This window comes from Pelecanus crispus, chromosome 12 (assembly GCF_030463565.1).
Source record: "Pelecanus crispus isolate bPelCri1 chromosome 12, bPelCri1.pri, whole genome shotgun sequence".
NCBI classification, from domain to species: Eukaryota; Metazoa; Chordata; class Aves; order Pelecaniformes; family Pelecanidae; genus Pelecanus; species Pelecanus crispus.
Window position 1 is genome coordinate 3,752,713 of NC_134654.1, and position 27,836 is coordinate 3,780,548.

General features: G+C 42.5%; 1 protein-coding gene across 2 annotated transcripts; it reads right to left on the reverse strand.

Moving 5' to 3' along the window:
- Nucleotides 1-696: 696 nt before the first annotated feature.
- INTS2 (integrator complex subunit 2) lies at nucleotides 697-27,620 on the reverse strand. Of its 2 annotated transcripts, none has more exons than XM_009489639.2 (24): nucleotides 27,328-27,620; nucleotides 26,445-26,583; nucleotides 25,626-25,728; nucleotides 25,271-25,384; nucleotides 24,440-24,570; nucleotides 24,169-24,342; nucleotides 23,370-23,596; nucleotides 22,413-22,538; nucleotides 21,768-21,839; nucleotides 21,558-21,672; nucleotides 20,829-20,897; nucleotides 20,242-20,376; nucleotides 19,578-19,754; nucleotides 18,738-18,846; nucleotides 17,619-17,723; nucleotides 16,987-17,151; nucleotides 16,597-16,798; nucleotides 15,926-16,051; nucleotides 14,150-14,339; nucleotides 12,961-13,206; nucleotides 11,849-11,956; nucleotides 3,555-3,660; nucleotides 3,200-3,376; nucleotides 697-2,381 (listed from the first exon to the last, which is right to left on the reverse strand). In XM_009489639.2, the coding sequence occupies exons 1-24, from the start codon at nucleotides 27,618-27,620 to the stop codon at nucleotides 2,212-2,214; spliced, it is 3,579 nt and encodes a 1,192-aa protein (XP_009487914.2). In that variant the 3' UTR covers nucleotides 697-2,211. The 2 variants fall into 2 exon arrangements, with proteins under 2 accessions (XP_009487914.2, XP_075576048.1); XM_075719933.1 differs by lacking the exon at nucleotides 27,328-27,620 and having other exon boundaries at nucleotides 932-952; nucleotides 2,267-2,381; nucleotides 26,445-26,474.
- Nucleotides 27,621-27,836: the final 216 nt, after the last annotated feature.

Here is a 27,836-nt window from a genome sequence, read left to right on the forward strand (position 1 = left end):
CCCCAGCCTCCACAGAAGCATCTGAGCATTTCCTTTATCTTCTTGAAGAGGCAGGGAGCCCCCAAAAAGCCTCTTTCCTCCCACCCTGAGCGAGCCTGGGCCCCTCACAGCCGCTCCACCCCGCAGGAGGCGACGAGGGGCGCCGCGCCGGCCGCTCACCTCAGGCGCCGGCGGCCCCTTCAGCGTCCGTCCTTCCCGCCTCCGCCCCGGCGCCAATCAGCTGACAGGAAAGGGCCCCGAGCCGCCAATCAGCAAATCGCAGACTGAGCCGCTCCCGCCTGCCACCTCTGCGCTATTCGAACCAATCACGGAGGGCTTTCTTGGCTTCCGGGTTCGACTCGTTGCTAGGCAACCACACATTTACCGTGGGGGGATTGCATTGCAAAATACGCTAATACTTTTTATTATTTACCTTGTTTTAAGCATAGGGCACAGAAAACACTGTGTTAGGAACTAAAAAAATGAGTAATTGTTTTTAGTAAAGTCAGTGGCTTTGAAATATTGCCATGCACGAAAGGCCCAGGACGAGAAGGCCTTGGCCCGGGTGGCTCCTCCGGCCCCGCAGCCTTCTGTCCCCGGGGGGTTCCCTCGGGTTAAACGGGGTATAAAGCTGGAAAATTTAAGATCAATACCAGCAACTCCCTTTGAATTAGAAGTATGAGTATCTATGACTTGATCTAAATCATAGGGTTTTTTATTTAAATACCACTACAGCATATAAAATTACACTTGGAGGGAAAAAAAAAAAACATTACATACATTTCAATTATTTACAGACTTTACATCAAGATGGCAAAAACACACTCGGTAGCCAGATGGCGTTACCGGATGGCTACAGCACGCTGGTAATGCTGGAAGGCATCAGCCTCCCTGAATCACTGTCCAACGCGGGCAGAAGACAAGCCACGCATGATTCTCCCAAGGCCACGCTGAAGAGTCAGACCATTAATTTCTGGAATATAAACTAGTTTTAATTGAAAAATATTTTACTTATTTAAGGACCCTGGGTGCTGTCTTTTAAGAAAAGAGTAAGCACTGGATTGACAAGTTTAGCACTTGAAGTGTGTTGAAGTACAACATTCACTTCTGGCACAATGGCCAAACCTTCATTTTCTTTTTCTGCTGCAAAAGCATACGCTGCCTCATGTAAGAGCTTGTGCGACCTTCAGGAAGCTCCCAAATACTGTACCATGCTCCCCCTTCTGCAACGCCACAAAACACACCTGTCGAGGCTAAATCCTGCAGCTTTTGTATGTGAAAGAACAAGCAACTTCATGCATGAAGCACAAAGGATTTGGCCTCCTTGTCCACTGAGCTGCATGTAACCACTCTGGTATGGCTGAAATCCGTCATTCCTTTGATTGTAGGGAAAATTAGCTTCTATCACAGTCACCCTCAACACCAATTTCTTTTTTTAATCTTATCCTGATGACAACTTAAGATACCTTTGCACTTATTTCTTGAAGTCTGTCTCATCTCTTTTAAAGTTATGTTAAAAAATACTAAACCATCTGAGCTGCATGAAAAATACATATTCCTTAAAAAATCTCATCTATACAGCTCATTTTGTAGTACTAGTACTTTTTTTTTTAAAGAAACTTTTAGACCAGTTTCAAACTTTTAGTAAAGGCTGGTTGATCTTTAAATGAAGTTCCTGATCTCATGAACTGAAACTTTGACCAATGGTTTGAAACACAAATTAAAAGAAGTTAAAGCATTTTCTTAGTATTCAATGCGATGGTGCAAGTTAGTAACACCGCTTTTTCAAGTCTTCCTTGGAATATTTTATTCCATCTTGCTCTGCAAGGCTCTGGAACAGTAGTTCATTTAACTTAAGCAAAGCGCTTCAATCTCAAGTTTTTCTTAACCATCATTCTGCTGTTTGCTCAACGAATTAAGCATTCGCTTTTCAGAGTGTTATAAAACCCTCCCGGGTGTGTTGCTGTACCACTTCAGAAACCAAGCAAGTCTGAAAATCACGCTCAGTTTCACTGGAAATTATTTACCGACCCCATCAGCCTCAAAAGTTTTCATTGGAAGCAACATAAGCCTCTTTAAAGAATTCTTTTCTTTTCAGCCATAACTGAATCGAATGAATGAAAACCATGGACTTCTTGTGCTCCAGTTCCTCAGTCCACTTTCGCAGCTTTCTCCAAATTCAGGCCCACAGACCATGGGCCTAGCTACAGTACAATTTCATTTGCCTTCTTCCTAAACTCCACTTACGCTCATGTTAATTATTTCAATGATAGTATTTTCAACACACTGGCATAACCGAACATCGGGGTCCATGCTTGCAATGTCCCTTGAACAACTTTTGCTAGGTGAATCTTTACAAAGTCCTGACACTTCATGTGGTTTCTCCTTTAGTTGCTGGAGACCTAGAAAATTAAGTAGAAGCAAAGTACATCTAAATAAATAATTTTTTGCTACAAAATTGCAAATTAGAGCCATCATTATTTCATGCACCAGGCTTAACTCCACAGATTATTTCTAGAGACACTATATTTCTTTTTCATTTACCTATGTCTGACTCCTTTGGGGTTTTTTATATTCCCTCTTACTTTTTTTCCCACAAATATCCTAGCATAGATAACATCAGGGAACCTTGTATCACACGAACAGAGCATTTGTCTTTAGACAAAAAAAAAGACAAAAACACGCTCAAGGTCAACTGATACACTTAAAACGGTGAATCCGTGTTCACACAATCACTGTATATTTATCCAACCATGCAATCTCATGCGTAAGACTTCAGGTGGCTCATTTGACTTTGCTTTTCCAACAGATTAGGAAGATTTATATGGCGGCCATTATGCCTCAGCTGAGGGGTTGAAACGTCCTTGTGTTCTCAAAAGCCAATGGCCTTTGCTCACGTCTTTCAGCCTTAGACTACAACGGCAAATTCTATGCACAACACTTGCATGCAGGGATACATCTTGAAATTATACAAGAAGTGAAATAAAACAGAAGGAAGGCAGTACGAAGCTTAACAAAAGGGGTACTTTCAGCCCCTTTAGCCTCTAAACTCTCTCCTCCAATCCAGTAAATCCACCTATCCCTATTCCTTCTATATTTACAAGACAACAGCAGTAAAATTCATACTGCGTTCCAACTATGCTCAAACTTTTGAAACATTAACATAATTTTCTCCCTGGGACCATGACGTTACTTTGGAAATACAAGGTACTTTACTTACGTGTAATAATTGGGTCAAAGTCTCTTGTCTGTGTAGCAACATCAGAGGCGCAAACTTGTCCTATCTGTATCAGCAGAGACATAATATCCTCATACAAAGGAGGAAAGGCTTGACAGAACGACACCAAACAAGGCAGGGTCGGCATAAAAAAAGCATAGCGCTTCGACTGGGTTAAAACTGTCAAGGAAAAGGAAATGGTTAAGTAACAAGGAATTATTATAAAAATCCAGTCAAGAATTGTTGTTACTTTTACAACTGTAATTAACACAGCGGCATTTAGACAAAACTGCATTCTACCCAGACAAATAATTCTAACTTACACAACAATGTATTTAGGGATTGCTGGAGAGCTTACCTGTGAGCAGGGTTCCCATCACATTGATAGCTAAACGAGCCACGCTGAGAGATTTAGGTAGTGCGTACTGGATACACAAAAATGAAAGTAACTGGATGGCAAATATCTGTTAAGTAGGTGAAAGGCGAAAGAGAAATAAGCAATAAAGCTACAGATTTTGCCAATAAGGAAATGAAAGTCAGAGAAGCGTTAATAATAGTTATTGTGATTTTTTTCTGCTGACATTAAGGAAAAAAAAACCCCAAACCCCCACATTTAACATTAATCAAAGTACCAGCGTTAGTGTTTCTGAATCTCCCCCCCAGACGCAATTCGTTCCGACATTAACAATGAGCAACAAAGCAACACCCAATTTACGATATAATCCTTGTAAAAACTGTTTAAGGTCTGATGCGTTCGAGTTTTAACTTTAGTTGAGTGTCTTCTCATCAGCAGAAACTTTATATTTGAGAAGGGATTAAATAAGCACAACTACAAACTTGGCTTGATATAGAAAACAGAGGAATCTTCAGCGCAACAAATTCCAATTACCTACAACTAGACAAATATGTAATCTCCCCCTGTCACACTATACCAAATCGAGGTCTACAAATTGCTTTAAAAAGTAATAAGGAATGATTATTTGCCATTGTTTTTCATAATCATCATGAGAAGACCTTCAAAAACATTGGTGAAACACTTCAAAATCCAACTCGTGACTCCCCCTTTGCTGGGCTTGTAGTGAGAAGAAACCACCACTCTTCAGATTCAAATAGCGTTAACTTTGAGGAAAGCCACGCATGTCATTCCAGCAGGCTTTGTTCTTGCAGTTAGACCAGGGAAAGAACAGGTAAGACAAGTGGCAAAGGAAAAAATTAAATCGATTTAGAAATTTACACCTTAGGCTTCAAGAAAGAGCAGTAATATTCCCTGGAAAAAGACTTAGTAGCCAAACTTTTCATAAGAATCAATAAAATTTTGATCTTAAGGCTGCTTCCTCTGTTCTACAGAACATCTTTGCAAAAAAGATTTCAAAATCTAAATCTTCATAGAACTTCCTGTAGCTATAAAGTATCAGATAAAAACTAAGTAGGCAAAACCTTTGCCAACTGTTTTATACTCAATATAAAGAATGAATGAAAGTCATCCTTGAAAAGTGCTTTTATTCATGTTCTTGAAGGGAATACTGAAGTTCATGAGTGTTTCCTAACCAAGTGTACAGAGGTATGTTAGTGGAGTTGTCACAATCCCCAATCTGGGGGCAAGGGCCGGGCCTTTAATTTAAGGTAAAAGTGCTACAGATGTTACATTAATATCCTAGGCAAGTTAGAACAAGACTTTTTTTAGTGATCCTTTTCTTTTCTCCCTGTCCTGGTTTCGGCTGGGATAGAGTTAATTTTCTTCCTAGCAGCAGGCATAGTGCTGTGTTTTGGATTTAGTAGGAGAAGAATGTTGATAACATGCTGATGTTTTTAGTTGTTGCTGAGTACTGCTTATGCTAGTCAAGGACTTTTTCAGCTTCCCATGCTCTGCCAGGCGCACAAGAAACTGGGAGGGGGCACAGCCAGAATAGTTGATCCAAACTGACCAAAGGGCTATTCCATACCATATGACGTCATGCTCAGTATATAAACTGGGGGGGGTTAGCCGGGGAGCAGCGACCGCTGCTCGGGAACTGTCTGGGTATCGGTTGTCGGGTGGTGAGCAATTGCATTGTGCATCACTTGCTTTGTATATTATTATTACTGTTATTATTATTATATTGTTGTTATTATTATTTTACTTTATTTTATTTTAATTATTAAACTATTCTTATCTCAACCCAGGAGTGTTTCTCACTCTTACTCCTCCGATTCTCTCCCCCATCCCATCGGGGTAGGGGGAGTGAGCGAGCGGCTGCGTGGTACTGAGTTGCTGGCTGGGACTAAACCACGACAGTCCTTTTTGGCGCCCAACGTGGGGCACGAAGGGTTTGAGATAAGAACAGATTAACTAGAGTGTATTAAGGAGTCTGTTAACAGTTGCCGGTCATGATATTAGTTCATCTGATCTGTACCATGTTCTTTTCTTGGCTGTGCATGTTAAAGCTTGGTGTTGGTCTGTGCATTGCGCTATGCTCTGTAGTGATTAAGGATGTTTTGATTGGGAGGTTCCTTATCAAAATCCTGACCTTGAGCATGGTTTTGTATCTGGGTTTTATACACAAGTCATTACTGTACTTCGGGTACCACCTCATGGAGAGAGTTAGCAATTATACCTTTCCCTCGGAGACGTCTGTTGTGGAGGAACTACAGAATGGCACCTTCATTACCTTATTCTATAATGCTTCCTCCCTCATTACAGAAAGTTTTCAGTATTTTGAACATCCCTGGGCAGTTAAGATACTTCTATTGATACTTCTTGGGAATATTGTTTTGGTTTTGACAAAGGTTAGTAAGCAATTTAAGAATATCATCCAGAGATCTGCCCCAAGGCTGGAGAGTTATGAGTGGCAGGGTGTGTGGGATCGTATGCGCAAGTACCTAGGGCAGTGGGGACCTCCAGTGTTTTGGAACTTCACCCCTAAACAAGTGCAGAATCCTGAAGAACTAGTAAAGTATTTGGAAGAAGTATGTTCTCACCCTGGCAACTCCAAAGAGACACAACTCATTGCAACATGCTGGGGACTGGCCCATGCCTATCGAGCCCTGTTCAACACTATTCAGTACCCTCAAGGGAAAGAGAGGGTCTCTGGATCTGATGACAAAACAACAGGCACTGTGGCTACTCCAACCACAGCCATGAGCACTGTGGCTACTCCAACCACAGCCACAAGCACTGCAGCTACTCCAACACCCACCACAGGTACTGCAGCCACTCCAACCCCAGTGGCAGGCACTGCGGCTAAACCAGAGAACCAACCTGCGCCGGTATCAGTTGCCCCTATACAGAAGAAAAAATACACAAGGAAATCAGTTCGTTTAGTAAGGGATGAAGATGAACCAGGGCCATCACGAGAACCAGAGGAGGAAGAACCCATAAATGAGATGGTGACCACCCGATCCCTATCCCTGAGTGAGCTGCGAGATATGCGAAAAGATTTTGGTCGTCATCCAGGCGAGCACATCATCACCTGGCTGCTCCGATGCTGGGATAACGGGGCCAGTAGCCTGGATTTAGAGGGTAGGGAAGCCAAGCAGCTGGGATCCCTTTCCAGGGAAGGGGGCATTGACAAAGCAATTGGAAAAGGGGCAAAACCGCTCAGCCTCTGGAGGCGACTTCTGTCAAGCGTGAAGGAAAGGTATCCCTTCAAGGAGGATGTTTTATACCGCCCAAGCAAATGGACCACCGTAGAGAAGGGTATCCAGTACCTGAGGGAATTAGGCGTGCTGGAGGTGATTTACAGTGACCTGAATGATGAACAGTTAACCAAAGACCCAGATGAAGTCAGGTGCACACAATCCATGTGGCGGAAGGTGGTACGGAGCGCACCAGCATCGTATTCCAACTCGTTGGCAATACTAGCCTGGAAAGACGACGAGGCACCAACGGTGGATGAAGTGGCTAGACAACTCCGGGACTACGAAGAAAAGCTCTCTTCCTCCCTACGGGCCTGTGTCTCGGCTGTGGAAAAACTGTCTGAAAAAATATGCCAAGAGTTCCAACAACTCAGAGAGGATCTGTCCTACTCCCCACCTGCACGGACCAGTGTCTCAGCCATTAGGAGTCAACGTCCCTATGCTCAAGAGAGAGGATATAGAGGATACACACCACGGGGCACCCTGTGGTTTTACCTGCGTGATTATGGAGAGGACATGAGAAAGTGGGATGGAAAACCCACCTCAACCTTAGAGGCACGGGTGCGTGAGTTGCAAGGAAAAACTATTAGGAAAGGCGGTTCTCCCAGGAAGATTGCAGCTCCAGTTTCCAGTGAGCAGTTCCCAAGACAGAGTAAGAGGGCTAATTTTACTTCCGACCTTGATCAGGGGACTTTTGATTCACATTTACAGGAAGTGAACAGCGAATACTGTGACCAGTGTTAGAGGGGCCCTGCCTCCAGCCAGGTGGAGGAAAGGGACAACCGGGTTTACTGGACTGTGTGGATTCGATGGCCTGGAACGTCAGACCCACAGGAGTATAAGGCTCTAGTGGACACTGGTGCACAGTGCACGCTAATGCCATCAAACTATAGAGGGGCAGAACCCATTTGTATTTCTGGAGTGACAGGGGGATCCCAACAGCTAACTGTACTGGAAGCTGAAGTGAGCCTAACTGGGAATGAGTGGCAAAAGCACCCCATTGTGACTGGCCCAGATGCTCCGTGCATCCTTGGCATAGACTACCTCAGGAGAGGGTATTTCAAGGACCCAAAAGGGTACCGGTGGGCTTTTGGTATAGCTGCTTTGGAGACAGAGGAAATTAAGCAGTTGTCCACCTTGCCCGGTCTCTCAGAGGACCCTTCGATTGTAGGGTTGCTGAAGGTTGAGGAACAACAGGTGCCAATTGCTACCACAACTGTGCACAGGCGGCAATATCGCACCAACCGAGACTCCCTGATTCCCATCCATAACCTGATTCGTCGACTGGAGAGCCAGGGAGTGATCAGCAAGACTCGCTCACCCTTTAACAGTCCCATATGGCCAGTGCGAAAGTCTAATGGGGAGTGGAGACTAACTGTGGACTATCGTGGCCTGAACGAAGTTACACCGCCGCTGAGTGCTGCCGTGCCAGACATGCTAGAACTTCAATATGAACTGGAGTCAAAGGCAGCTAAGTGGTATGCCACAATTGATATTGCTAATGCATTTTTCTCCATCCCTTTGGCAGCAGAGTGCAGACCCCAGTTTGCTTTTACCTGGAGGGGTGTTCAGTACACCTGGAACCGACTGCCCCAGGGGTGGAAGCACAGCCCCACCATTTGCCATGGACTGATCCAGACAGCACTGGAACAGGGTGAAGCTCCAGAACATCTGCAGTACATTGATGACATCATTGTGTGGGGCAACACAGCAGAAGACGTTTTTGAGAAGGGAAAGAAAATAGTCCAAATCCTTCTGAAGGCTGGTTTTGCCATAAAACAGAGTAAGGTCAAGGGGCCTGCACAGGAGATCCAGTTTTTAGGAATAAAATGGCAAGATGGACGTCGTCAGATCCCAATGGATGTGATCAACAAAATAACAGCTATGTCCCCACCAACTAGCAAAAAGGAAACACAAGCTTTCTTAGGCGTTGTGGGGTTTTGGAGAATGCATATTCCAAATTACAGCCAGATTGTAAGCCCTCTCTATCAAGTGACCCGGAAGAAGAACGAATTCAAATGGGGCCCTGAGCAACAACAAGCCTTTGAACAAATTAAACGTGAGATAGTTCATGCAGTAGCCCTTGGGCCAGTCCGGGCAGGGCAGGATATTAAAAATGTGCTCTACACTGCAGCCGGGGAGAATGGCCCTACCTGGAGCCTCTGGCAGAAAGCACCAGGGGAGACTCGAGGTCGACCCCTAGGGTTTTGGAGTCGGGGATACAGAGGATCCGAAGCCCGCTATACTCCAACTGAGAAAGAGATACTGGCAGCATATGAAGGGGTTCGAGCTGCTTCAGAAGTGGTTGGTACTGAAGCACAGCTCCTGCTGGCACCCCGACTGCCGGTGTTGGGCTGGATGTTCAAAGGGAGGGTCCCCTCTACACATCATGCAACTGATGCTACATGGAGTAAGTGGGTTGCATTGATCACACAACGGGCTCGAATAGGAAACCCCAGTCGCCCAGGAATCTTGGAAGTGATCATGGACTGGCCAGAAGGAAAAAACCTTAGAATATCACCAGAGGAGGGGGTGACACGTGCTGAAGAGGCCCCACTGTATAATAAATTGCCAGAAAATGAAAAGCAATATGCCCTGTTCACTGATGGGTCCTGTCGTCTTGTGGGAAAGCATCGGAGGTGGAAAGCTGCTGTATGGAGTCCTATACGACAAGTCGCAGAAACTGCTGAAGGAGAAGGGGAGTCGAGTCAGTTTGCAGAGGTGAAAGCCATTCAGCTGGCTTTAGATATTGCTGAAAGAGAAAAGTGGCCAGTCCTTTATCTCTATACTGACTCATGGATGGTGGCAAATGCCCTGTGGGGGTGGCTGCAGCAATGGAAGCAGAGCAACTGGCAGCGCAGAGGCAAACCAATCTGGGCTGCCGCATTGTGGCAAGATATTGCTGCCCGGGTAGAGAACCTGGTTGTAAAAGTTCGTCACGTAGATGCTCATGTACCTAAGAGTCGGGCCACTGAAGAACATCAAAACAACCAGCAAGTAGATCAGGCTGCTAAGATTGAAGTGGCTCAGGTGGATTTGGACTGGCAACATAAGGGTGAATTATTTATAGCTCGGTGGGCCCATGACGCCTCAGGCCATCAAGGAAGGGATGCAACGTATAAATGGGCTCGTGATCGAGGGGTGGACTTAACTATGGACAGTATTGCACAGGTTATTCATGAGTGTGAAACATGCGCTGCAATCAAGCAAGCCAAGCAGTTCAAGCCCCTTGGGTATAGTGAACGATGGCTGAAATATAAATATGGGGAGGCCTGGCAGATTGATTACATCACGCTCCCACAGACCCGCCAAGGCAAGCGCTATGTGCTCACCATGGTGGAAGCAACCACTGGATGGCTGGAAACATATCCCGTGCCCCATGCCACCGCCCGGAACACCATCCTGGGCCTTGAAAAGCAAGTCCTGTGGCGACATGGCACCCCAGAAAGAATTGAGTCAGACAACGGGACTCATTTCCGAAACAACCTCATAGACACCTGGGCCAAAGAGCACGGCATTGAGTGGGTGTATCACATCCCTTACCATGCACCAGCCTCCGGGAAGATTGAGCGATACAATGGATTGTTAAAGACTACCCTGAGAGCAATGGGTGGTGGGACGTTTAAACATTGGGATACGCATTTAGCAAAAGCCACCTGGTTAGTCAACACCAGGGGATCTGCCAATCGAGCTGGCCCTGCCCAATCAAAACTTTTACGTACTGTAGAAGGAGATAAAGTTCCTGTAGTGCACATGAAAAATATGCTGGGGAAGACAGTCTGGGTTACTTCCCCCTCTGGCAAAGGCAAACCCATTCGTGGGATTGCTTTTGCTCAAGGACCTGGGTGCACTTGGTGGGTGATGCGAAAGGATGGGGAAGCCCAATGTGTACCTCAAGGGAATTTAATTTTGGGTGAAAATAGCTAATGAACTGAATTGTATAATATTAATTGCTTTATAATACTGTATGTTATCTCTTAACTATATGTTATCTCTTAACTGCATGTTAATATAATAATATAGTAGGTTAATATTAAGTATATAATACTGTATATTATGATTGCTATATGCCACATCAATGGTATTGCAGTAAGAATTGCCCAGCTTAATGAAAATGAACTTTGATGAAACCATTTTGGAATGAGAACTGACTTCAGCATGCAACAGTCCAACACTGCACACCACCTCTCCTGCTCTGAAAGACTGTGATGACAGATGGAACCCAAAGTCATGGACTAAATGAACTCAATGGACATTTTAGAGGGATGGGCCATAGACGAAGGGAATGATATCTGTGTGTATATCAAGATAGGGAAAGTGGTGGTGATTAATTGGAACACATTGGAAAGGGGAGGGCCTGTGCATGACTTAGATGGTATAGAATAAGGGGTGGATACTGTCCTGGTTTCGGCTGGGATAGAGTTAATTTTCTTCCTAGCAGCAGGCATAGTGCTGTGTTTTGGATTTAGTAGGAGAAGAATGTTGATAACATGCTGATGTTTTTAGTTGTTGCTGAGTACTGCTTATGCTAGTCAAGGACTTTTTCAGCTTCCCATGCTCTGCCAGGCGCACAAGAAACTGGGAGGGGGCACAGCCAGAATAGTTGATCCAAACTGACCAAAGGGCTATTCCATACCATATGACGTCATGCTCAGTATATAAACTGGGGGGGGTTAGCCGGGGAGCAGCGACCGCTGCTCGGGAACTGTCTGGGTATCGGTTGTCGGGTGGTGAGCAATTGCATTGTGCATCACTTGCTTTGTATATTATTATTACTGTTATTATTATTATATTGTTGTTATTATTATTTTACTTTATTTTATTTTAATTATTAAACTATTCTTATCTCAACCCAGGAGTGTTTCTCACTCTTACTCCTCCGATTCTCTCCCCCATCCCATCGGGGTAGGGGGAGTGAGCGAGCGGCTGCGTGGTACTGAGTTGCTGGCTGGGACTAAACCACGACACTCCCCTTAACCAATACTTCATCAGGGTTAACTACTTCAGTGATTCTCAAACTAGATGACTGTACAGTACCTGTTTTTCAAGTTCAGGCTGGGCAATGAGCTCCGGAATGAAATCCAGACAGATGTGCATCGACGGAATCCCCGCCACTGTCAGTGCCAGAAGTTCACATGGATAACCCTGCGTGATTAAGAAAACAGGTACGCCAAAGGTGTTTTACAAATTCTGCTTCAATTAAGATTTTAAATCAGATCTGCATTAATGTTTTTTTTGAAATTAATATACTTGTAAATCTCTTTGGTTCAGAATTATAAAGCAACAGGCCTGTACGCCAAGGCAACAACAGGCAGGCTGGGTGACAAACCCAGTTCTTTATCCTCAATACTCAATGTATTATTTGCATAGAAACTCTCCCTCCAGTCCCCAAACTAAACCAGGCTGCAGCAACCCTTTCCTTCTGCGTCCTTCCCCTGTGTTCCAAACTTCACTAGAGGCCCCAACTTGCTTATTTCACAACTGCACCATTATGACTCTTTTAGTCACTTAATCAGTTCCAGGTCAAGGCAAATTAACTCCTTTTAAAGACACTGCCATCTGGCAATGACCAATTTAACACACATTAAAACCACATTTATACTAAAAAATTTTGCTAATGTTTCCCCCCTTCTTCTTTTGAAGACATACAGCTGCTTTGGCAGGGGCAACCTTTCTCCTTCCACTCTAAAGAGATAAACTTTGCCCTAACAAAAAGGAAATGATAAGATGATGTTTACATTTGAAGCCAAATTACAGTTTTGAATAACGAGTATACTAATTTAACAACATGGCCAGAAAAAAGTAACCCACAAAAGATGTGGAACAAGTAATTACAAGATGATTAGGCCAGTTTTCCTTGGCCTAGAATGGACAAACTATTTTGGTATAAAAAAGGGCAGAGGCACAAACAAAGCATGTGTTTAATGATGAGGAACAGGCATGGTTTAGCTGCTCCCTTCTTGGCTACAACACAGAATCCAAGCACTGAAATCTGGAGGAAATGTAGGTACTACGAATTTGGTGAGCCAGGAAGCAGAGAAGTGGGCCACTGTAATTCCTGAGGAACACAACAACATCCTTTGACCACTTTGTTTGGCTCTTTCTTAACCAGAGAAACCATGGAAGAACTAAAATAGTGCAAGGCAGACCTGGAAATGAACTAGTTTGACTATGTTGGGATCAGCTATATACATCTGATGCAGCAGACAGCAGATCAAACACTGGACCTCTCGAAGATTACACAGCAAGCTATCTTCTTCTTCTTCTAGTTCAGGACTCTTAGGGCCTGTGGTACTATGAACACTCTTCAGCAAACTGTGGCTACTACTGCTCTGGGCTTTCTCTTCTTCTGTAGGTAAGCAGATCTCGAGAAGAATCTGCACAGCAGCACTGTCCTGTGAAGAAAATAAGCAATGGAACATGCATAAAAAACCCCAATGAAATCAAAGAAATTGAAGTAATGACAATTCAAGAAACAGAAGACTGTCAGGTGGCTAGAATTTCTAGTTGTAGATTTTTTTTTATATAGAATAAAACCAACTCAGTTCTAGAATCACAAATCTTGCAGAACATTAGAACAACCCAAACACTTTATCTGAATCAAGACTCAAAGAACAAAAGCTTAAATCCAACAGATCATCATAATCACAGGTCAAAAGAGTAGATTCAAAGGAATCTCATATTGTTTCAAAATAAATATCCCATGGTCCCTTAAAGCATCCAGATCAGACAAAATAGGCACATGGCCATGTAATTCACAGTATTCAGGGGAGACTACACTACTCATTTAAATATAAAACTTCCTATTAACTCAAAAATCATCTTCTAATAGCGACTATATGTGACTTTCTTCCAGACAGAGGTTAAGAAGAGACTGTCTGTGGAACAGGATTATTCAAGAATTCCCATCATGTCAAGCCAAGTAAGTTAACCATTCTTCAGCCTCACCCTTTACAATGCTGGCTGCTTCTCTTAAATAACACAGCTCAAATGATCATGCATAAGTCTGTCACATTTATTCATGTTTTACTGCTCCAAATCTAAATACAAAAAGAGCCTCTGGATAGCACAATCAACAAGGCAAAAGGGCTAGGTAAGCAGAACTCTTCTGTTCTAACAGAAAAGAACACTATCACAGCAGTTAACCAACACAATGCTTTAGAGTAGAAAACAGAAGACCAAAAAAATTTAACCATCTGAATACAGAGGTGGTCTTTTTTGTGGTAACAGAAGGCGGGAAAAAAAGAAGAGGTCTCCTTTTTTAATTTCCTGTTTCTGTATTTCTGTTTTATCATTGTCTTTCCTCACAACATTTAAAATCCATTTCTCCCCCCTTACCTGAGCAGCAAGCAATGCATTTTTTAATTCTTCCCTTGTAACTTCTGGGGCCTCTGGACCCATTGCATTGTTTTGGGATGGCCTAATGTCCTGCTCTGCTGTTTCTTTCAGGTGAGAATTGAGGTAAGCTTTTGAAGCAAGAAGATATCCGTTCAACATGTGCAAAGTTATATCCATCAGAGGAGGACTCCTGATACGGGAAGACAGGATAAAATAAAGGCATTTCAGTAGGCAGAACAGTAAGACAGTAATAACATGAACAAACTAAAAGCACTCCTCGAAGGCTCATTTGCGTGTAGTCTGGTTCGTACTAAAGCTGTTTTCCCTATAACACAGCAAAATACTAAAGCTCACAATCCCTTCTGCTGCCCTGCCATTCAGTCCTACTTCTCTCATGCACACACATGTACGCGCACACTCTACAAAAACAAGGAACTGCTGAAGAGACTAATTTCTGATGAACAAAGGAAACCCAAAAAGTGTTGGCTGTACGTGAAGTAAGGGAAAATAACGATCTGAATGGTGGGGAAAAATAAGGCAGACAAGCTCTGAACTGCTTCCACAATACTAAGATGATAGTTTTCAAATTACATTGCATTATAAATCTCCCTAACAGTTTTCGAAACGTAGGATTTTCAGTTTGCACATCCAGGGCTGAAGGGACATACATTTAAATATTTCACCTACGGGTTGGGGATTAAAGATGTCATCAATAGAAACTTGAAGTCTAGCAGAGTTGTACCAACTCAAATGAAAATTGGATTCACGGCTCAACTGCTAAAAGGCAAGGAGGGACAGAGGCATACAAACAAGAACATGAAGCACAAATCAAGTTGACTATTAGCCATTTATTATGAATAAAAGAATAAAAAAAAAATGGGAAAAATAAACCACAACTGACAGAAAACGTGAAAAAGAATACACAAGGAATAAAGCTAGGGGCTGAAGTACATTTAAAATGATCAACCATTATCTTTTTTAGAATAACAGATGTAAATTTTATTCATTACTATGAAAAAGCACAGTTATAATTTACAAATTCTGACTTACTGTTTGCATTATTTCGTATCTTCCTTAGAAGCTGGCCCATTGCTATCGGTTCTGATCATTTTCACTACTAAAATTCTCAGCTTATTCTTCTGCATCAGAGCCATAAGGCAGCATTACACATCCCCCTCTATCATCACTGACATCTAGAGGAACTAATTTCTAAGTACTGCTAAAAGACTTTCTTGCAAAATTAAGCAAATTTACCGTCGTCATATCCATCCAGCACCCACTGGCAGAAACTGCTACCCAAAAAGACGGAATACCTACAGGCCCATGAGGGATGGCAAAAGACAGCGTGCAGCGGAAGGATGTTACAGCTACAACCTCGACCACCACCACCACCATGTGGCAGCAGCCATTTTAAACATGCTGCAACGTCTACTTAGAACAAATTCACACAGGCAAATCTAAAATGGATGATCTATGCACAAATCCCAAAGTTCCCAAAATAGAACCGAAAGTAAGGCTGTCCAACACGCCGCTCAGCTGGACAGCACGACACACTGAAACAGCATGCACAGCTTGCTCTGTCCTCCGATCACCAAGCTTCACACAAAAAAGATGGAACTTACAAGCTCGTATGACTAGTTTGATTAGTTTGAAAATATGTTTTGAAGTACTGAAAGCTTTTAGAAGTTTTCTATGAGACACCTTTATGTTTAGCATTCACTATGTACCAATGTAAGGACCACAGAACATAAAAAGCTAAAGGAGGGAGATGCTTACCTATGAACTCTCTGATCACATCTTAGTACAATCAAAGGATCGATCATCAGATCATTCTGAGTGTATTTCTGCTGTCGGACTATTTTTACTGAAGGCTGCAGAGCATTAACAGTCATCACCCACAACCTAAAATGAGATTATTTTTATGATTTTTTAATAGATAATCCATATGAGAAAAGGGATCCCATAAGCATCTGGACACTCACTTATCTCAGCTGTATTTTCCTAGGCCTATCAAGGAGCAAAAACCCCGCACTTCATTTGCAGCCCTTGAAGTTAACCAAGATACAGTCAACTTACATTCACTGGAATTACAGCAATCAAACTGTTTTCACTGCAACAGAGCACGTACTTCCTCAGAAAAGGCATGTTCTTGCTGGAGTGAGTTCGTGTTTCATCAGTAATTCATCATAAACAATGTACACTATAAAACCATACCCCTGTATTTTAAGCAAACTGGTGACTTCCTTTCCCCAGAGAACAAGAAGTACCTTCCTTTCAAATACAAAGGTTAAAATTTTCAACAAAGCAAAAAGGAGTGCAACTCCAACACATTCTATTCAGTCACAACCTCCAATTTCCCAGACAAAGGCATTATGTTGTTATTTTTGAAACAGAAACTGGCATTCCACCTATCTGCAACAACAAACTGAAGAGTATTTTGAACCTACCTTCTTGGCATCACAGTGTTAAGAACCATCCAAAGTTTATTGACAGTCTGAAGAATCCTCCGAGGGACGCTGGCATTCAGCAAGCAATTCATATTTGATGTCAACACTTCTGCATATGGGATCAATTCCCCAGCTGAGAGAAGTGTTAAATGTTCTAAGATCTGCATAAGCTGGGTGTGATTCCCAGGCAGCATGGAAAATGCTATAAAATAAAGACAATGGGACCTTGGTAAAACTGGATTTCTGGCATTTTTTCTGACTTGGCAGCACAACATTTTACTTACACAAATGCAGTACGATCAAATGAATTAAATGGCTACACACTTCCAAACCCGCTACAGGCCAACCAATTTGGAAAGAACACTGCTTACTTCAAATGAAGTTATTTACCTTCTTGGAGCTGTTTGGGAGAGTGATTCTTCGCAATGTTTGTAAGAAGCATCCTCCTCAGCAAGGCGTCAGTGCCCGTGATCTGTTCCTCGCAGATCCAGTCTTCCACGATGCAGAGGTGTGGATAGTTAGTTGCAAGAAGGCGTAACAGTGCAGAATGCAAGCCTTTAGGGATATTAAGAAAGTACACATCTTAAATCTAAGTTGCTACATCTTTCACCTGAACATATTTGTGCCTATCATTTCAACAACAGACCTCAGCTGAATCACTGCCAAGCAGTTCAATGAGCTTGCCTGTTTATAGCCTGATACTCTAACTCCAACAGAAAGGAAAAGTTACCTTTTGGAAAGGTGGGAGGACCCTACATTAACTCATAAACTCAGTCTGGAATAATTATAAATTCTCAGGCAACTCCTACTTTAAAACCTACCCTAGGTAGGTAAGACCTACTCTAAAAAGAACTGCCTTCCTCAAACTTTCACTATTACTCTACAAAGATATCTGTAATCTCACCAGTAACTACTAACAGATTTTTAAGAAGGCACACTACAAAGCAGACAATAGCCACACAGCAAGAAACACGCTTAGCCTTCCTTCTTCGTGCACATTAGACTTTCACACACAGATATACCTCCCAGTTCCTGCTGCAGTCCTTGTGCCTGCCGGATGAGGTACTTGATTGGAATCTGATCCATTAATGCTGAAGAGTAAGACTTGGGTTTTTTCTGCATGGCAGCTATAAGGGAACAGGACAAGAAACCACGCATAACAGTTACAGTTGGAAAAAACTACTTCCCCAACTGAATCAATAAAGAAAACGTAAAGCACTTATCTCTATATTATCCAGGTAAAATAGAGAAAATCCCGATAACACACCTCATTCCTGTTAAAAGTATTGAATTAAGCTCTTCAGGAAACCATTTCTGTGAACATTTCCATTTAAAGATTTTCCTGGCATTTAGATTTGTTGGCAAGATTTCCATACTATCTTTGACCAAGTCCAACTTGGTCTGGATGCTGACATCATAGCTCAGATCTGCATTTTATTCAAGGTTTTTTTATTCTTAAAAAAAACGGTTATCAGTTGGTACATGGAATTCAAACTGCTGGCACACACAGCACCCTGTAGCGAGGTGGAATTTATAAATACAGGAAGAACGTAATTGATTTTATAGTATTTCAGTCTTTCTTGAATAGCATGAAAAGAGCGCTGATGAATGCTGGAAGTTTTGCACCCTCGAAAGGGCAGGTAAAAACACCCACCAGATATAAACACTACGCTTTCACCAAAATTAAACTCCATCAATAAACTACACACTATTCTTTTAGAATTTATTTGAAGTCTCAATTTCAAAGGTAAAAAGGGATCATTCAGTATTTTCAACTATAAAATTGCCAACCCAAAGAGATGTGTGTGCAACTTTGATGACACATGAATAAATGAAGATATGAAGTAATTAAGAAGTCTTTGTTAATTGTTGCTGTATTTACTAGGTGGTCACAAACATTTCTGGTAATTTTTTGGCCAGCTTGGACCTTTTTTAATCTGGAAAACAAATTACTCAACTACAGAGTTTTAGCAGAAACCTTCTCTCCTGAATTTCTGCAATGCTATGTTTATTACAAGAATCTAAACTTTTTACGCTGTGCTTGAATCTGACAGCAACATGAACTTTGGTTATTGTAAGAATTCCTCTCTTTGCATCTAATTTTCAGTTAATCTGTTTTCCACTGACGCACTCACATATACCTAGTATCTTTGTGTTTGCCAGAAGTGCTTCTTCATACGACAGGACATAGTAGAGGACAAGCAATTGCGTTGTGATGCTGTATCGTTGAGCAAGACGAGTATTTTCTCCCTGTACATAAAACCACATACAAAGGTCATGTTGCATTCCTGATTCTCGAGAACAAAAATTTGGATTTACCTGTAAATATGAAGAAAGATAAGGCAGTAAGCCTTGTACAAAAATATCAAACCATATGAGGTCCAAGCTGAAAGTTGCAGGGAACTCTTCCCCCCCACCCCCACCCCCCCTTTTTTTATTTTTTTTTAAAATGAGCTTCAGACATAAAATGGATTTTTTGTATCCCGGGACACTAATAAGGAGTAATCCCAGGATTCCAACACAAGTCAATGCTTGCCACTCATTCTACATATATCCAAATGACCGTTCTCATACTTCCATCAAAATGAAAATGCTTCTTTCAAAAACAGCTAGAGTACCTCAGTTAAATCTAACAAGATCTAACAAGATCAAGTTGGTACAAAAATTATACAAATCCTACACAAACACCTCCACTTTTCAATCCATGAAGTGCTTTTCTTTGCATTTTTAACAGCATGAGTTGGTGAGTTCCCAAGGAAAATGGCAAAACAGGGACAAACAGCAATCCTCCTAAAAATCCGAGTAGCACTAACAAGATTCACTTCAAAACATGACCATCCCTGTAGTAGGAGGCAGTCTACTATACAGGCATTAAAGACAAAAAGTGAGGCCACTTACAGAATCTGCCCCAAGCATGTTTACCAAATATTGAACCACATGTTCACATTAAAGCACACAAAAGACGCAAACAAATCATTTACCCCAGAGAGTCCTTGAAAAACATTCAGTATCTCCTGTTCCGTGACAGGCTGATTTGTGGCCTCTGGGTTGGATTTAGATGCAGGAGTAAGAATAGAGTTAATGTAGACATCAATAAGAGGAAGCAGCTGAGGATGGAGTGGAGTGGTGGTTTCACAGAGCTGCCGATAGATCCAGTCCTAGAAAAAACCATGCCATTACACCTTCAGTTGCAAAGCTGGAGGGCAATTTTTTTTGTCTGCAAGTACCATCCCCTTTTAACTACTTACAAAAAATGTCACTGAATGAGGGTTTGACTTTGGAAAGTGTAACACCAGTTCTGAGTTGGGCCTGGTCATAAGCTGCGCATCCTGGACCCTGCTCTGTACAGACCCACCAATAAAACTTGTCCTGCCTGTAAATACCATTCTGACTACGATTTTATTAAGCACAGACAGGGGGAGAGAGATAACGTTCTTATTATTTTCAACTTCACTAAGTTGTGGTCTCTGGATTACAGAGCTAAAACTGGGTACCCTAAAGTAATACACAGTTCCTTCTTAAATTACATGGTAATAGGCAATAAGATTCATGAAGAATTCTGTTCCTATAATTCAACCAAAAAACCAGCCTGCAAAATGTAGTCAAGATTCAAAATTATGAACAGAAATAAAATTAAAGTCATACCTTAATGGATACTTTGTGCTTGGTGAATGATCGACTTTTTAAAAGCTGGTAAATGCAGTGAATAGGTAAAAACCCAGTAATGTTGGCGCTGAGATTGCCCGTAACAGGCACGCGAACTGCGTGGGCCGTCACAACCTAAAGGGAAGTTATAATTAACAAGAGAAATACCATGAATATTCACCTCATCACAACGCATAAGCGTAAGGTGACAAAGTCACACAGCTACTTTCTTTCTGGCATTTACTTAATTTTGGTTGTTTGGAAGCTGAAGAACATTTTTATGTAGTTTAATATAGTATGTGTAAAACTGTAGCACACATACTACATTTGTGAACAACTTCCTGCTGCTGCAAAAAGTAATGTCGTAGTGCACGATTTTTCTCCTTTGCTTCCCCATTATTTAAAAAAGCCAAGTGTTCAAAAAGCATAATCAGATCAGAATACAAAAAGAAAGAGCCAAGGCTCTTCAGTACCAGCAGGGCTTGGATTCTTCTTGTAGGTCAAACCGAAGCGGTTACAGAAGACAGAAAAAAAGAAAGAAATTTAAAAAAAAAAGGGGAAAAAAAGAAGACCTAGGCTTAAAATACCTGTTCGGTGAAAATCTCCTGTGTGAAGATTGTCTTCATTCTGCTGAGTGAGCTGGGCTTAATAACAATCTGAAACAAAGTACTTGTCATTTTAAGTTCTAGCTTTCTTATAAGTACTGCAAAATTATTTTATAAACTGTTAACTTTTAACCTTTTTAAACTTGTCTTCACTGGGATACCAGGAAAACATTTGCATCTATACTTCAAATGTAAAGCAAAAATATTTTCAAACATCACAAGTTCACCACTCCACATCTTCCTTATCCTAAAAAATACCTTCCTAGCTTTTACATTTGATGAGATGCTGTTTCATGACAGTAAATTGAAGGCAAGTCTCCCTCGGTAATTTTCAGAAATTAATTATTACATATATAGACATTTCTTTAAACTATTTAAAATAAAAAAGTTTGCAGCTCAGTTTGGAAACTACTTCAATTAATCACCTAAAAAAGTTCAGTTCTTGCAATTAATGATTTCAACAAGTCAGCACTTTTCAAAGACACTTTCATCATAACATTCCTCTGTATCAAGAGGTATGCATAGTTTAATGTTTTTCTAGAGGAACTAGTTTAGTTAGTTACCCATTTTTTTACTTTACATTTGCTTTAAGTATATTAGCAAAACCAAAGCTCTTTATCTCAAAACTAAAGTAAATACAAGGGTATAAATACACAGTAAAAAGTTAACTTTAACAGAGAAATGTATGCGCTAGAAACAGTTAGGATTTACCTTCATTCCCAAGGTGGAGCAGACCAAATCAATGATAGCGCTGAGCTGATTACTATGGAAATACATGGCTACCAAGAGAAGCATTTCTCCAAAAGAAGCAGACACACCAGAAATGCTAATGGTAACAAAGAGGAAGAGTTAATTTCCAATAGGACATAAATAAATGTGTGATCACTGGAATCATTAAAAACAAAAGCAGCCTGCTCTCACCTTTCAAAGTAAGCTTCTTCCTTTATCATCCAACTAAGCCACATTACCATGAGTTGCTCCTGTTCCGGGGTGCTGCACAAAGAAAATCCGTAAAAGATCCTTTTCCCAGAACTACCACTACTTTTACTAACAATTACTAGCAGAAAAGCCAGTGTTTGCAGAATCTTACGCAAGGAGACTTTTTGCCACTTTCACTTTAGCATCAAACAGCTGGTAAGCACTGATATTTAGCACAAACTTCAGTTCAATCGTCAGGCAATTTCCTGTCTGGAAGGCACACAGCAGAAAGCTACATCCATTAAATACTTACACTGCTACTCTTTTGAACAGGGCCTCTAAAGAATTTAGCCATAAACCTCTTCAATGGAAAAGTGAGCTAGTAAGGCCTGCTTGAGCCTTCAAAAACCATTCCAAACTAAGCTGATGCCGATGCTCCCTTCTCAAAAGATTTGTTATAAACAAGAGGGAGAGCAGAGTGGCATATCAATTTACTCACTGTAGTGTGAGACAAATCCCTTCAACCAACATACGGAGATTTGTGTAAGGAATTAGGAGAGAAAAACTGTGCAGCTCTGGAGAGGCCATTGCCTTAACAGTGCTAAACCAGTAACATCTTTACAAAGCTCCTCCTTTATTGAGAGGTACCTGACAAGAGTGGAGAAGGCCAGAAGCATACAAAAGGAAAGAGATACAAAGCGAACACCAGCTGGAGTTGCGGGAGGCCGGCTGGTCATCAGCTGCAGTAGCTGCTCAGCTTCTTCATCAGTTGGCCTGAATAGGACAGAAAAAGAACAGAACCCACGCTGCTAATTTAAAAGTGAAGGGATTTCCAATCTCACAATGGTTAAAGATTAAATGTTCTCTGTTACTTAATCTGTTTATCAAGTTGCCATCAATAAATGGTATCAAGATTAACTGGCAATTCTCTTTGAACTTAAAAACATAAAAATCTCTGTTAAGAGATAACAACAGCGAGAAAACTTCCCCAGGATATAATCTTGCCTATTAGTACAAAATACCTAAATTAAAACCAACAATGCATGAAGATGCTACTTTAGCACTCTCTAAGAAGTAAAAGCAGAGGAATAGAAATTCTAAATTCATATAGTGTCTGTTGCCAGAGTTTTCAGCTGCTTTCTTTTCCACACACTGCTCCAATCACTTAGGCCTACGCTTCTTTTAACAAGTCAGTAGAACCGATTTTACAGCATTAAAGAGAGCACCACATTTCTTGCATTATTTTAGATTTAAAAAAATCAGCAACATTGATAAATGGATCTTTACCATTAGGATGAAAAAACTTTTCTGCCGAGAACAGTACCGGAAAGTAAACAACACAGCTGTCTCCACAGACCTTAGCATTACATAGTATTTGCTCTCTGAGCTATAAAGATAAAGAAATTTCCATTAACTGGCAACTGCAGCCCTCAGCATGCGAGAAGCGCCTCCCCTAGTAGTAAAATTGGCGAGCCCTGCCAAGACTGTTTCGAGGACACAATGGCATTAAGAGACAGCTCACTTTAAAAGTGCCCAAAGCTCTCAACCTCTGTATACGTGGACAGACAGTGAATAAAAACCACAGAGCATTAAAACATTCATTACTTCAGCCCAGCAATTCCCATCAAAGCGCAATAGAGACGTAACAATGCGCTGGCTTTCACGACATGCTCTTCCTTCAGTCCTGAATACACAGACACGTTTGGCTCCGTATCAACATCTGCTTCCTCAACAATGTGTGTGCTGCGAACCGTGGGAAGGATTCCCATGAGCTCCAGGAGCAGCTGCCTCCTCATTTGCCAAAGCACAGAACTGATATTATCTCTTTTTCTCTGTGTAAGAGGTTAAAAGATGAGAACAACAATGTAAAATTCATCCCATCAAACAATGCATTGCATAACAGCTTCCACAATGATGAAGTCAAGGAAAAGAGGGGCGGGGGAGATGCCAGAGGAACTTTTTTTAAAATACAATTTGCAGTACCAGGGCAACGGGCAAAACATGATCATATTACAACAGCTTCTTACATCAAAACACAAGCTTTAACGAACTCAACTAACTAAGCAAGTCAAGGCACAGCTTCCTATTGTGAACTTCCTAAATATGTTCCTGAGGATGAATGTATTCATCAGGTAAATGTTACGAACTTGCAGTTCCGTGGTTTCCATGTCTATTGAATCATCTACCTAAAAATCTCTCAGAGGAACAACCAAATAGTTGCCTTCAGGGACACTATTTAGAGACCCGATGGTCCCTTTAGAAGACGTTGCCTTGTAAAGGTTGCTCCAAAATGTGCAACAGGATTTACATACATTCAGACAAATATGAGTGCCCACATCCAACAGAGTTATAGAAAGCTATAAGAGTATTTTTTTAAAAACAGAATATTTAAAGATTTTCATACCTGTTGGCCATTTCGGATAAAAGTTCCAAACCAAGTTCGAACCTTTGCGTTTGTTCCAAGTAGCAAACCACTCACAAAACACACCAGGTCGCTCACTCCATCATCTGAAGCTTCATTTTTGGTGTGATCCAAGGTCAAAGCCACACCAAGACCTGGCAGATGACACTCTTCCACCTAGATAAAATGCTCGGGCTCAATCATCATTTTTGTTTTTAAAGCTCCAATAAGGATCATAATTACGATTCTCACGACAGACTAATGACAGACTTACCACCATGCCCCGGACCCTCAGAGCTTGGGAAGGGTTCATTTTACACAGGTGACGAAGCGCTTCTGTTCTACGACGGCCTCCAACACTTTCTTCATCCTGCCGTTCACCATTCTTAATCAAACCTCTACAGACTAAATATCCAACAGAAGGTGTAAGTAAGTCTGGCCTTTCCAACAGAAAGCCACATAAGCATAAATACACAAAGTCAAGCCATTCTGTTCAGCTCACTATGATTTATTAGCTGGGCCACGCCAATCTTGTCCGGGCAAGACCTCATGATCTACGCTATAAAAGCAGAACAAGGAAATGGTCTTTCTCCTCAGAGAAATTACAGGGTCATTACAGATTTACGCTTCATCCAGTTACTACTCGGATTCTATCTAATGTAACCTGTGCATCTGGCAGCCCTGGAGACTGAAATCTTATTGCGAGGTAAGGGATGCTGAACAGGCAATCTCAATGCACATTTTTCACCTCGTAATACAGCTCAGTCTAAGGGACAAGAACTATTAGCAAGGCTAGACCAGGTTCGTAGTCCCAGCCCTTCACTGCTCGAATCAGCCTTTATAACAGCGACCTACAGATGAAAAGCTGCAACACGCACACAATGAGTCTACAAGTAGACTGCAGAAAAGGGGAATCAACGCGATGAGCGTGGGAGCCTATCAGCACCTCTAGGTGTAAGTGCATCCAAATTATATTTCATAAGCCAAACGCTCTCCCGTTCAAATATTTATGACACCTGGTTTAGCCCGGAATTAACTATCTTGGCTAGAAATCATTTCAAAGCTTTTGACAAAGTAAGCCGGACAAGAAGAAACTGTAACTCACCCTCATTAAAGCTATCAGGAACATTGGCCACCAGAAGGCAGAGGAACCAGGCTCCGTTTTTAACGTGTAACAGAGCTTCAGCCACATCAACTATTGGCAACAGTGATGGCAGCTCTGGATAAAAAGAGAGTTTTAAAAGTCACAGAGTTTCCCTGTGAAACAAGGGAAACCTTGCTTTTAATACACATTTCAATAACACGCTCAAATCAATAAATGGAAAATCAATCTGTGATCTATTCCTCTTTCAAAGAGCTAGACAGCCTAGATTAACCTCAGATCAGTCACAACGGCTCCAAAAGTTATTTTTTTACATTTGTAAGGCATTAGAAAACACTATAAATACAGAATACTACACCTGCTTGCAAAATGCAGAGAACATCTGCTGCCTCCTCCAGATAAACAGGACTCTCGAAGAGCTCAGAAGATTTGAGAAAAAACTCACCGTTTGATTCCGACACCTAAAAGACATTATTCATCATCACTGAACAGGTTTTATGAAGCAATTTGTCTCAACAGTCTTTTATGGCTTTAAATTCAGTAGATCGAATACATTCAAAACTGTCAAAAACGTACAGCTGTAAACACAGAACAGGCAAGAAAAGCGTTTAGCATAAGAACTATTTGCTAGTGGAAATACTTCAATATGGCTGGTATCATTGCTTCTTTCCAGAAGAAAAAGAAACAGCTCACTGACAATTCCAAAAACATGGTAAGTTTATACAAGGAAAATAAAATGCTGGGGGGGTGGAGGGGAGAAGAGGGGTTATGAGAAATACGGTGGCTAATATTGTACTGCAGTAGGAGTAAAGAACTGGATGGAGAAAAGTCATAATTTCATTTTCAAATACGATCTCTGCACTGATGCATCACAAAATCACATTATATTTGAGTACAGCATATTACAGAATATACAGAGCCTACATCGTATTAGAAAAGATTACCCTCGTTTGCTCTGAGGAAGAAAAGACTTCCTCTAGGAAGCTGGGTTCACAGGGAGTTTAATCACAAGCCACCAGACCGAGACTTTAAGTCTTGGTGAAGCAGGTAAGAACTGGAGAAGAGTACTCACACCCAACAGCAGCACCAGAAACAGAACCAGACAGCACATCCACCTCTCCAGAGCGCATTTTCACCAACACAAAATTCACAAGCGCACAGACACAGAGAAATTTACCTTATTCATAATTGCTAGCAATTCGCTAAGTACGAGACGAAGCCGACGAGGTGAATCGCTGTGTTCAAATTCCAGCGTCAGGCCATGCTGAAGCTGTGACACCAAGATGCTTTCTCCGCTGCCTCCTCCTAGCTTGTGCCTAACGGACAATTAAAAACGACAACTATTTGTTTCTGCAAAGAGAGAAGTTTTATTCAGTTAGAGGAAGACAGTAATTCCACAGATTTAGCTATCACACCAATGATTAGAAAAGACTGCTGCAACTGTAGCACGTCATGAAACCTAATTCGGTAGATTATCAGAATTTCAAGTGCCTCTATTGCCCCACAGCGCAGACAAGGCTGCAGAAAGCACATCCCCCGCCCCACCCCATTGCCTCCCGAAAAAGCAGCAGCTGCCTCCCTGCCTGCTTGGTAATGTTAGGTTAATGGTTGGACTGGATCATCTCAAAGGTCTTTTCCAACGTAAACGATTCTATGCTTCCCTGGGCAGCTCCCTGCGAGCACCCTGGCCGCCCCGCGGCACAGCGGGAGGAAAAGATCACAGAATGATGGAATGGTTTGGGTTGGAAGGGACCTTTAGTGGTCATCTAGCCCACCCCCCCTGCAGCGAGCAGGGACAGCTTCAACTCGAGCCGGTTGCTGAGAGCCCCGTGTCTTCTCTATATCCAGTCTAAATCTCCCCTCCTTTAGTTTAAAACCACGACAGGCAATTCAAGGCAGCTCCCTGCTCCTCGCTCTGTCCAAAATCGGGGTTTCCCTACGGGATTACCGAGGGAGCTGAAGAAGCAGGAGCTGGCGAGCGGCCAGGTCAGCCCCGCACTCCCGCAGGCGCAACGAACGGAGAGCGGCAAAGCCACAGGAGACGCCGTTCTCCGCCTTACCGGAGCTGCTGCTCTTTGCTGGCGTCCTGCTCCAGGGCGTGGAAGTCCACGGACAGCAAGGCCACGATGGAGTTGACCGCCTCCACCCCCGAGAGGAGCCGCAGGATGAGCTTCTTGTCCTGCGCCCAGCTCTGGCTCTGGTCGGCGGGGGCGCAGAGGGCCATGCGCACCAGGCAGGGCAGCAGCAGCCGCAGCTCGGGGTCGCTCAGCGCGGCCAGGCGCACCACGTCCACCTTCTGCATCGCCTCGAAGGCGTAGGGGCTGACGAACTGCAGGCCGGAGCACTCCGCCATGGCGGCCCCGCCTCACGGCCGCCGCTCCCCGCGCCCGGCCCTCCCCGCCCCGACTTCCGGCGCACACCGAACGCGTCACGGCGGGGAGCGCGCAGGAAGTGAGGTCACCGCCGCGCGCGCGGCGCGGCCGGCGGGAAGGCTGAGGGGCGGCGGGAGGCCCCTCCCCTCCCCCCCCGCTGTAAATAAGGAGACACCACAAGCAAGGCTTCATGAATA

Excerpts from the sequence above, each read along its gene's own strand:
- INTS2 (XM_009489639.2), bottom strand. The coding sequence starts at position 27,620 with ATGGCGGAGTGCTCCGGCCTGCAGTTCGTCAGCCCCTACGCCTTCGAG. Across the intron at positions 17,152-17,618 it reads ACTGCAGCAGGAACTGGGAG|GCTTGCATTCTGCACTGTTA; the intron begins GTATATCTGTGT and ends ATATCCCTAAAG. Across the intron at positions 11,957-12,960 it reads TCAAACTAGTTCATTTCCAG|GGTTATCCATGTGAACTTCT; the intron begins GTCTGCCTTGCA and ends TTAATCACGCAG.